General features: G+C 46.6%; 1 protein-coding gene across 1 annotated transcript; it reads right to left on the minus strand.

Annotated features, from left to right (window-relative positions):
* Positions 1–1,679: 1,679 nt before the first annotated feature.
* LOC127482260 (gallinacin-9) lies at positions 1,680–5,465 on the minus strand. The gene is made up of 3 exons (XM_051812423.1): positions 5,298–5,465; positions 2,753–2,882; positions 1,680–1,930 (listed from the first exon to the last, which is right to left on the minus strand). The coding sequence occupies exons 1-3, from the start codon at positions 5,353–5,355 to the stop codon at positions 1,915–1,917; spliced, it is 204 nt and encodes a 67-aa protein (XP_051668383.1). The 5' UTR covers positions 5,356–5,465; the 3' UTR covers positions 1,680–1,914.
* Positions 5,466–11,215: the final 5,750 nt, after the last annotated feature.

An 11,215-nucleotide genomic window follows, 5' to 3' on the forward strand; every position in this document is an offset into this window, starting at 1 on the left:
TACTCTGATATGAAAGTGCAGAAACAAATATCCATGAAAACTTAAACTCTGCCTCCACTGATTCTAATGTCCCTTCTGTGCTTAGTATTGAAATCCTTCCCTGGATTGCAAAATGTGAAAATTTCTTTCCTTTATTTTGCAGTACGATTAGTGACCACTGACATCTCAGATGGGCTAAGCAGAGCTTCTGGAAATTTAAGAGATGCATCATCCCATCAGAAAATCTGGAATTTTGAGCAGAAAATATGCATTTAACACACACGTGAGCACGGCAAAACATGAACTACAAAAACAGAACAAACTCCTCCACAAACAGCCTTAATGACCTGAGGGATCTTGAAAGGAATTATTGAACCACCCAGAAAACAACAATATTTCTCATTTTTAAAAAGGTTTTGCTGTTGAAATTATATTGTGTCAATCAGCTTCTATCCCAGAGAGATCAGACACATTCAGAAGTCTGTCCCCATGAGAGGATGCAGAACAAGTTCTTCCTCTGGCCCTCAGAACAGCTATTCTTTGCCTTATTTCCTTTTAGGGTTAGCAATAATTTGAATAGTACTAGAAGACAAAGGCTCCAGGACACACTGAATTCTCATTTGGGGGTGTTTGTACTTCATAGTCTTCATATCTCAATAAATTTTAGTAAACTTGCTCCAGAGGAGTTGTATTCAATCCTTATACCTGTGAGGAAATGTCTTGGTGTGTGTTTGTGCTGGAGGATCTGGCTCCCATCTCACCTGGGGTCAGTGTGAGATGTGCCTTGTGGTTTCTTGTCCAAGAAAAGAAGAAGGAACCAAACCCACACATAGATAGAAATATGACCCGGCCCTGTTCATTATTAGGTTGACCATTAACAGTCAATAATAACTTCAAGGCCAAGTTGGACAGGGCTTGGAGTAACCTGGGATAGGGGAGGGTGTCCCTGCCCACGGCAGGAGGTGGAACAAGATGATCTTTAGAGTCCTTTCCAACCCAAATTATTCCATGGTTCTGTGATTCTCCAAACCCACTGTGATTAGGCTTGTAGGAAGCTGGCACAAACTGGTCATATTCAGTCCTGAAACTATCCATAGCAACTCCTGGCATGGACAGTGTGGATTCTTTGAGTCATCCCTTGTCTCAAATCCTTTTGGCCTTTGCATTAGCACTGTGGGATAATAGGGATGGGGAGAGGAAGGAGGGGATGAGTCTGGAGGGGATGAGCATTGGTACACAGACTCCAGACAGCAGAGCACAGGGAAAAGCATTTTGACTAGTTTAGGATCCAGGGAAATAGAATTCCACTGACATGGGGCTGGTCTACGCTAAATAGAGACAGAGGGAGCAGAATGATGTGAATGTGGTGAGGCAGTTTCAAGCCCTAAGGAAGTTGGCCTTCTGCCACCCAGGGGTTTCCCTGCCTTGCCATTCCCAGCATTTCAGGTTGGGCTGGCAGATGTAACTGTGTAAGGGGAGCAGAGAACTGAGCCTGTCTCCTGAAACCCAGCCCGGGGCTCTGGGCTGGAGTGGCAGCAGGAATGGGCTCTCGTGCTTTTGGACTTATTAATATATATGTTGCCACCCAAATTGCTGCAACACAGGATGATTTAACAGGACTTAATTTAGTTAAATAAAATTCATTCACAGGCTGATTTTTATAGACAATAAAAACAACAAAAGCCACTCTGATACATGAGTAGATATCAGCAATGGGGTTTCACAGGAGCTTGCTTTTATTGGAGTTGAAGCTGCAAATATCTTTATTGGGATACAAGAACTCGTCCTCAGATCTTCTTGTGCTCCTGAGGGCCTTCACCCCCATGGGAAAGGCTCCCCAGGGTTGCACCGAGGACAGGATCCATCGATGTCAAAAGACAGGAGATGTCTCAGATGTCCAGAGCTCTTGTCTGAGTGGTCAGTGAGGTGTCAAATTTAGGAACTGGGTGCCCTACAAAGAAAAGTTAGGTGCTTAGATCATCCACCAAACTAGTTCTACCTGGACACTTCAGACTGCTGAAGGCATAAGGTAACACATGAGATTAAAGACAACTGGAGATACTTGTGATCTGAAACTCTGTTTCTGGTCATAAGACAACCCAGATAAAACAGAGGATGTGGCTGCCACCTCTCAGCACAAGCCACAGCTCTTCAGCTGCGGCTGCTGATGACCCAGAATGCCTGCCAGGATACAGTTTAACACTAAAACTAGTTTAGGAATAAAGACCAACACTGGAGAAAGTGCCTGATCCCCTCACTTTCCTCCATGCCCTTCATAGAATCACAGGATGGTTTGGCTTGGAAAGGACCTTAAAGACCATCTAGTTCCGACCACTGCCATGGGCAGGGACACCTTCCACTAGCCCAGGTTGCTCCAAGCCCTGTCCAACCTGGCCTTGGATGCTTCTAGAGGTGGGACAGCCCCAGCTTCTCTGGACAACCTGTGCCAGAGTCTCCCCACCCTCGCAGTAAAGAATGTTTTCCTAATATCTAATCTAAACAAACTCTCTCTCAGATTGAATCCATTCCCTCTTGTCCTGTCACTCCAGGCCCTTGTAAATAGTCTCTCTTTTTCAGAGAGAGCAGCCTGGAGTTTTTTAACACCACAAGGCTCTACCTTTTTTCTGCCGGACACACACCCTGGCAACTAAAGGTGTTTTTTGGAGGGCGTAGGGCACTGGAAAAGGGGCTCTATGATGCCAAAAGGGGGAAAAGCCCAATAATTCTATTTGCTCTTGGTGCAGCAGCATTTCTTTGCAGGGATTCTTCTTACCATCTGCAGCATTTGAGCTTCCCACCACGGCAGGTCCCGATGTCAACCGAAGGAGCAGCACATGGAACAAAGGAGCAGGAGCCCCGGCTTTGCCGGCAGGTGACGGTGTCAGAGGTTTCCTGGCTGGAAGCTGAAAGTAAACAAGAGAATATTCATGTTCATTTGTCACAGCAGAGGATTGGAGAGTCGAGGTATCGGATTTATATGACATGGTATGTGGTTCCTGTCATCAGATTGGACTTCATCTCCAACTTGAGAGGTTTGACAGCTTTATTCTAAGTTAGTAGGTTCTATCTACCATCTATTTCAATCACTTTGTCCTGGTGGTTCTCAAGTCCTCTCTCTTAATCACATATTATTCAAGGATTATGTGTTTTTGATGTCACTCAGGTGATTTTAAAGACATCTTTAGACCTCAGTTTCCCTTGTCTCTTAAATTAAAAAGCGCCGTAGTGTCATGGGTCTTTTCTGTGTGTAAGTCTTCATGGAGAGATATTAAATAACTTGTGGCCCTTTCCCAGAGACTCTGCTGGGATTGTACCTGAAGCCATCTCAGGGATCACAGATTTTTTGACATGAAGAATACATTTTGTGATGCATAAAATAGGAAATGTCCAAGAAAGCAATCCCAAATCCTATAGCACAGGCTTTGTCTAAAGCTCCTACAAGTGCCTGGATTTGGCCCAAGTGGCTCTATATTTCTTTTTTTGAGTTGACAGACATTTGACGGTCTAGGAAAGTAGGTAAAGATTTGAGACTACTGCAAGCTAAAGCAGTCACTGAGATAGTTTAAACTGCTCCAAAGACCCCCAAATAGCCTGGAATGATGCAGGGGCTCCATACCCATTTAATTCATGTGGATAATACAGAGTTCAGGTAAAGACCCACAGCCACAACCACTTTTTCCCCAAAAATACAGGAAGTCTTCTAATCTAGAATACACAGTCCAGAGGTGTGGGTGGGAATGTGAGAAGAGAAAGCTCTCACATTGCAGAGTTGATCCTTAAGTATCAGCCTAAGAATTGCCTCAATATAATCATCATGGAATTGTTTAGGTTGGAAAAGCCCTCTAAGACCTTCGAGTCCAGCTGTTTCCACAGCAGTGACAGGGCCACCACTAACCCATGTCCCCAGGTGCCACATCCACATGGCTTTTAAGTCCCTCCAGGGATGGGGACTCCACCACTGCCCTGGGCAACTGTGCCAGAGCTGGACAACACTTTTGGGGAAGGGATTTTCTAATATCCAAACTAAACCTCCCTTGGTGCAACTTGAGGCTGCTTCCTCTCATCCTGTCCCTTGTTTCCTGGGAACAGAGTCCAACCCCCCCAGCTCCCTCTTCTGTCAGGGAGTTGCAGAGAGCGAGAAGGTCCCCCCTGAGCCTCCTTTTCTCCAGGCTGAGCCCCCCCAGCTCCCTCAGCTGCTCCTGGTGCTCCAGCCCCTTCCCCAGCTCCGTTCCCTTCCCTGGACACGCTCCAGCCTCTCAATGTCTCTCTTGTCTGAGGGGCCCAGAGCTGCCCCCAGCACTGGAGGTGCCCCAGCAGTGCCAGCACAGGGATAGGTGCTGCCCTGGCCCTGCTACCACACTATTGCTGGTACAGTCCAAGTGCCATTGGCCTTCTCGCCCACCTGGGCACACCTGACTTATGTCCAGTCTTTGTCAACCAGCACCCTCAGGTCCTCTTCCAACTTTCCAACCACTCTGCCCCCGTCCTGGAGCACTGCAGGGGGTTGTTGTGACCCAAGTGCAGGACCTGGCAATTGACCTTGTTGACCCTTACACCACTGGCCCATGGATCCATCCTGCCCAGATCTCTCTGCAGACCCTTCCTACCCTCCAGCAGATCAACACTCCCACACAATTTGGTGTTATCTGCAAATTTGTTGAGGGTACATTGATAAAGATATTAAATAAGACCAGCCCCAGTACTGAGCTCTGGGGAACAACACTGGTGACCAGCCCCAACTGGGTGTAGCTCCATTCACCACCACTCTCTGGGCCCAGCCATCCTGACAATTTTTAACCCAGAGAAGAATGACACTGTCCAAGACATGAGTGGATAGTTTCTCCAGTATAATGCTGTGGGAAACAGTGTCAAGGCTTTACTAAATTCTAGGTAGATACCTAATTCACTAAATGGCCATAGAGGAGATTAGGTTGGTGAAGCAGGACCTGCTTTTCCTAAACCTGTGCTGGCTGAGCCTGATCCCCTGGATGTTCTGTATATGCCTCATGAAGGCACTCAAAATGAGATGGGAACATTCCCTGGCACCAAGGTCAATACAGAAGAGCATCTCTTTTTTTCCCATCATGCCATCGTATGGCTGGAATGCAAGATGCTAGAAAAAGACCGTGGGGAAGACTATCAAGGCCCTCGAATTTAGTATTTTGAAGATTAAGACTATGACCAAGGAGGGGGAATTCTGATATGAAAGTGGTGGATTCCAAGAGCACAGAGGTAATCTGAACCTCGGCACTGGGATCTAATGAACTTCTCTGCAGATGCACCCTTTTAGCCTCCTTCTCATCTGTTTCCAGCCTTACCTGGAGCAGCCTGGAAGAGGAAGAAGAGAACAGCGACAAGGAAGAAAAGGATTCTCATGGCTGGCAGCCTGTAGGAAGATAGACTTTGCAGGAATGGAGACAACACCAGTGTGAACAGAAGCTGTCCGAGACCGAGCACGGTTGGTGTCTCTGCTTATAAAGCTCTGGGAGAGACCCGAGGGGGTGGAGGAGTGGCTGCCTGAAGAACAATTAGTTCATTGACCTGTTTCTATGGAGACTGGTGATGTATGAAGGTGTTGCAACCTACCACGTTAGGAGATGCCTGACTTGAGCAATGACCGTGTCTCCCAGCTGAGCAGAGCAGCCAAACCACCCCGTGCTGGCTGGTGGGCTGCGCCCGGGGAGGACTAGGGATTGGAGGAGGAGGGAGGTGGGTTCCTGTGGTCCACAGGACTGTAAACCATGCGGAACTGATGGTGCCCTGTGGCTCCTGGCCACGGTCTCGTGACAGCCTGTCCTTCCCCCAAACCACCAGGCATGGTGAGCAAAGGCAGCGCAGTGTAAAGCAAGGAGAGAACAGACCCTTCTCCTTGGAGACAAGAGCATGTAGTGACAGGACAAGTGGGAATGGCTTCAAAGAGAGCAGGTTTAGATTAGACATCAGGAAAAACTTCTTCACTGTTAGGGCAGTGAGACAATGGAACAGGTTGCCCAGAAAAGTTGTGGCTGCCCCATCCCTGGAAGTGTTCAGGGTGAGGCTGACTGGGGCTCTGAGCACCCTGGGCTAGTGAAAGGTGTCACTGCCCATGGCAGAGTGTTGGAACGAGATGAGCTTTAAGGTCCTTTCCAACCCAAACCATTCTGTGAAAATGGTGATGAATGTAGGAAAGGATCAGAGCTTTAGTCCTTGCTTGGATTGGACTTGTAGGGCTGCACCTGAAGAAGGCTGGGTAGGGCTGAAAGGGTTGTGGATATTCCCCCTCCTGGTTATGGAATTGTCAGACATGTTAGTAGCTCCAATCTCCCAGGTGTTTTCCAGTATGGTTCAGAACTCAGTTTCTCTCTGTATTTTATATTTATGACTTTAGCAGTGGGGTTCACCAAACCCCAAAGAAAAAGTCATTAGACAGAAAGGACTGTAAGGGACACCACTGTGTGCTGTGCCACACTCTCCTAGGAGACTGCAGCCTGATTCCCCTTCAGCTCTGTCCTGAAAATTATAAGGTCATGTTACTCACTGCTGCTACAGGCAATGAATCCCCCACACCCTGCTCTGATGGTTTGAACTTTCTTCCAAAGTTGAGCCTGCATGGAGAGTCTAAAACTATTTATTCTTGCCCCAAATGAACTTGGTTTAATGACTTTTTCTCCTGCTGTCACTCAGCTTCCCGATGAAGCTATGAAAAGGTTATGAAAAGACTCACATCTCTCTGATATCATAGATTCAACATACCAAGTCCACTCGTGTCATGTCTGCACATCTCTCATCACCTTGTAACCTATTTCTGCATCTGAAAATAAAATCTGATTTATTTTTTTTTTCATGCATGTGAAGGAGCAGTTGTAGAAAAGGTGGACCAGAGGAAGTGTCACCAGCTTTGTGCAGGCTCTTCTTAATACTTGTGCTTGTCTCCAAGCAATGCCACTCCTGGGGCATATGAGAAATTCAAGTGCACATTTTTTTTTTGGGGGACAAACCATACAAGCCAAGAATCATTAATGAAACCAGGTCATGAAGGTGCTTAATTATTTACTGCTTCAGTGAGAACAGCAAACTGAAGAGAGGGAGAGTAACAGTGGGAGGCGAGCTCTGTCTGCACACAGAGGGCAGAGAGGTCTGTGACTGGTGAACTGGCTGCAAGTCAAGTGTAGGGCATGGAAGTGCTTCAGTTTTTTATAGAAACATGTTAAGTCCATGTATCAGGACTAGGATTTTAAAATAAGCAAAAAATCCTCTTTACTGTTGTGGGCAGATGAGGAGTTTGAGGAGGGGCAAGAGGATACAGGTGGCAAAGCAAACAAATTCCTGCCAATGCTCCGTGAAGGTTTGTCCCTGCTCAGCAGGTTGGACAAATGTAATGCTGGCAGGAGTGACAGGACTGGCAGCACTGCCAGGGCCCCCTGAGGTCCAAGGGAAGGAGGGGAACCCTCATCTGTCTGATTAATGTGATGGGCAGAACACCCAGAAGATGCTTGGGGGTATGAAGCCCATAGTTCTCTCTTTGTACCTCCCAGACTGCCAGTGGTGGGTTGCTGTGATGAAATTCTTGGAGAATGGGATGAGGAAGTGGATCTTCAGACCTCTGCCAGGGAGCTGTGAGAGCTGAGGTGGGCACAGGCTCTTAAATGAACTGTTGTTCTGTCACCTCTCCTCTGTTTTCCCCCTGAACATGAGAAAAGAAGTTTTGAGGAGTCAGTCTTTTTTATTAAAACACTCTCTGTGTATGCACTCAAAACTAATTTTAAGCCAAGCTTTAGGGAACACTGAGCAGCTCTTTGGTTCCTGATCTGTGAGACAGGACATAGACAAAACCCCACAACCCAAACCACTCTGAGCATCTGCTCAGGGTTTCAGACAGGCACTCCATCCACATGGACCCTCAGCTCCACTTCCAGAAACATCATGGACAAAAAGAGGGGAAAAAAGGTGTAGTCCATGATCATAAAACACGGGCAGCTGTAAGGAAACAGTCAAGAGTGGAGGTTGCTTGTAAAAATCCAGTGTTTAATGAAGAAGGAAAACATGCTTTTCTACTCCTTGCATAATTCCCCTCCTGCCTGTCCCATGAGGGGCAGGGGTGTTTGTTTTGGGGGGTGAGGCTGCTGAGCAAACCCTGCTGGGGTCGGCCCGCACCGCCACACATCGTTCAGTGCTCTTTGGAACCAAACAGCATCAGGGAGAGGGAAGGAAAGAGGGAACAGCTCTGTCCTCCTCACCTCCCTCCCCCAGCTCCAGCTGGAGAATGGAAGCAATGCTTGTCCTGGGTCGAGGCTCCCTCCATGGAAAGGTAAATGTGTCTGGGTTGATAACAGCCTCCTGCTTGGCACTGGGGAATGGGAGCCTGGACAAGGTGCTCCACTTCTTCCTTCTCCTGGAGCACCAGGAGAAGATGCTGGCAAACAGTCTCCAGGGTGCAGAGATGCATCAAAACTGTGACTGATGGGAAGCTGTTGATCTTGATGTGTCTGTAAGAGTTAATATTTGACCTGGTAGTAAAGGAGTGGGGGTGGGGAGTTTTGTATGGGACCTGCCCTTGTGAATAAATGGCATTTCATCACCCAGAAAAAATAAATTTGTCTCTTTGGCTCATGGATCCTTCAGGGGACTTGGAAAATTTGCCTTTTCACCTCGGGAAATTGGCACTTGTGGTCTATTTCCTGAGTTGTGGGGAAAGGAATTCAAATGTCTTTGGATTTGAAGGAGATTCCCTGCCTTTGATTACAACTGATGGATAACTAACCTGCTGGAGAAGAAGGAGAGAATTGAACTAGTGGCAATCTCCTCTGGTCTAGGAGTAAATAAACAGATGGCAGCAAGAAGTGGTGTTGAGTTCCCCTGTCCCAAAATTAAGTTCATGGAAAAAATGATGGTGAGAGGCACAGGCATTTGAAGACACAGTGAAGGTGACAGTGGGTGGAAGGTACACAGGGTTCGTTCCCCTTCACAGAACACTCAATAGAAGCTCCCCATGCATGAAACCAGGTTTCAGGGGGGGAACTCCAGTATTATTAACTGAAGTTGTAGTCCAAGACCAGTCATGGGACCACCTCCAGTGTGTGTGTCCTTGCCATGGAAGAGAACTGTGAGGGGAAGAAGTCACCAACCAGCAAATCTTTGGAAAGTCCATATTCCAATCAGCATTTTGAAAACTGATCTATTCTTCAGGTGATCAGGGAGGAGGTTTTCTGAGGTCCTGCATTGGCTTTGTAAGGTGAACGTCAACCAAAAGGTCTCTCTTCTCCCGTAGCTTGAACACTATCAAAGGGTTTGATTCCAGCTGCCATCCCACCAGCCTTCCAAGAGAAAAAACCCAGTGGTGTCCTGGGAGAGAAATTCTCAATAGACATGGAACTAATTAGGAACTTTTTGGGAAGAACTCTCAGGGGTGACTGCAGGACAGAGATGGGTCAGGAAACTCATCTGGGAGAAGCAGCTCCCTGTAGGGCCATCAGCACAGGAGAGTTGTGAGAGTCATCCCACACAAGGCCAACCCCAGGCTCCACTCAGGGGTCGTGGAGAGTGCACAGGGGAGATGAACACTCAAGGGGCTCCCTAGAAATTGGGTAAAAATGAAAGAATGAGCCTAAAGTGAGGGTGGCTAGTGGAGTGAAATGCAAGACCCTTATGGCACGAAGTGAAGCACCTAGAGACAGAAGTGGAGACAACCCTGTTTGGAGTTACACACTAGAGATGGGTTTCATTGGGACAGGAGGGAAATCTGGGGCTCAGCCTGTTCTGAATTCATCCAGATTTAATACCAGAGTTTTATTTAGGATGTTGTGGCTTAACCCCAGACTGTGGGATCAATCCCACGCTTGTTCACATCTCCCCTGGTGGAATGGGGAGAGAATCAGAAAAATAAAAGTGAAAAAACTTGTGGGTTTAGATAAACACAGATTAATAGGCCTGAAAAAAAAGCTGTGCAAGCAAAGCAAAGCAAGGAATCATTCGCCATACCACTTCCCATGGGCAGGCAGGGCTCCGTCACATGTGGCAGTGACTTGGGAAGACAAAATGCCATCACTTTGAGTTTTCCTTCCTTCCTTCTTCTTCTCCAAGGTTTTATTGCAGAATATGACACCAGATGATCTGGAATATCCCTTGTGTCAGTTGGGATCAGCTATCCTGTGCACACCCAGACCACTTGCTGGTGGGGTGGGGTGAGGAGCAAAAAAGGCCTCTAGTCTGTGTAAGAACATGTTTGACAATAACAAAAACACCCCTGAATTATCAACACTGTTTCCAGCACAAATACAAACCACAGTTCCATACCAGCTACTCTGATGAAAAGTATCCAGCCCAGCCAAAACCAGAATCTGGGGTAAACTTGAGGGATGTAGAACAGATCATCCATGTGTGTAGTAGTAAGTTGAACAAGACCAGTTATAGTCACAGGACCACAGAATATGCTGAGTTGGAAGGGACCCACAAGGATCATCGAGTCCAACTCCCAGCCCTGCACAGAACCATCCCCAAGAGTCACACCCTGTGCCTGAGAGGATCATCCAAATGCTCCTTGAGCTCTGTCAGCCTCGGTGCTGTGCCCACTGCCCTGGGGAGCCTGTTCAGTGCCCAACCACCCTCTGGGGGAAGAACCTTTTTCTAATATTGAACCTAAACCTGCTCTGACACAACTCAGGCCATTCCTTCAGGTCCTGCCACTGGTCACCAGAGAGTAGAGATCAGTATGGAAAACAGGTCTGATATTTTTAAAAGCAATCTACATATCACTCTAAATCTTATTTCTGGGATGGGATAATTCAGCCCCCATTACTGTGTTTGTGAAGTCATGAGTGTATGTATGTATTTTTAATGTATACATATTTTTATATATATATATAAATGTATACATTATATATATGTATATTATATATATATATATATATAAAGTTTGCAATACTGGAGGTGTTTATTTGTTGCCATTTTGTCATCCAATCACTCACTATCAAGAGTTGCCTCTACAGTTTTTCACACTCAACTTTCAGTCTTGTCATCCTGGATGCTTTATTATCATCATCAAAACTGATTGCTGTTTTAGCCATTCCCTTTTCCAAATCAGTTGGGAGTATGTGAGACTGCACGTGCTCACTTGTTGGAACACATTTCATCACTCTCTGAGCCTTGAGCCAAAACCACAGAGCAAATTACTGTTAATAACAACAAAGATCACAGGTATTGGTTTAAGAAGACATTTTATTTTTGTGAGAGAATAAAATAATAATATATATATTGCTTC

This window comes from Manacus candei, unplaced genomic scaffold, assembly GCF_025592945.1.
Source record: "Manacus candei isolate 608988 ecotype Guabito, Panama unplaced genomic scaffold, ASM2559294v1 h1tg000007l, whole genome shotgun sequence".
NCBI lineage: Eukaryota > Metazoa > Chordata > Aves > Passeriformes > Pipridae > Manacus > Manacus candei.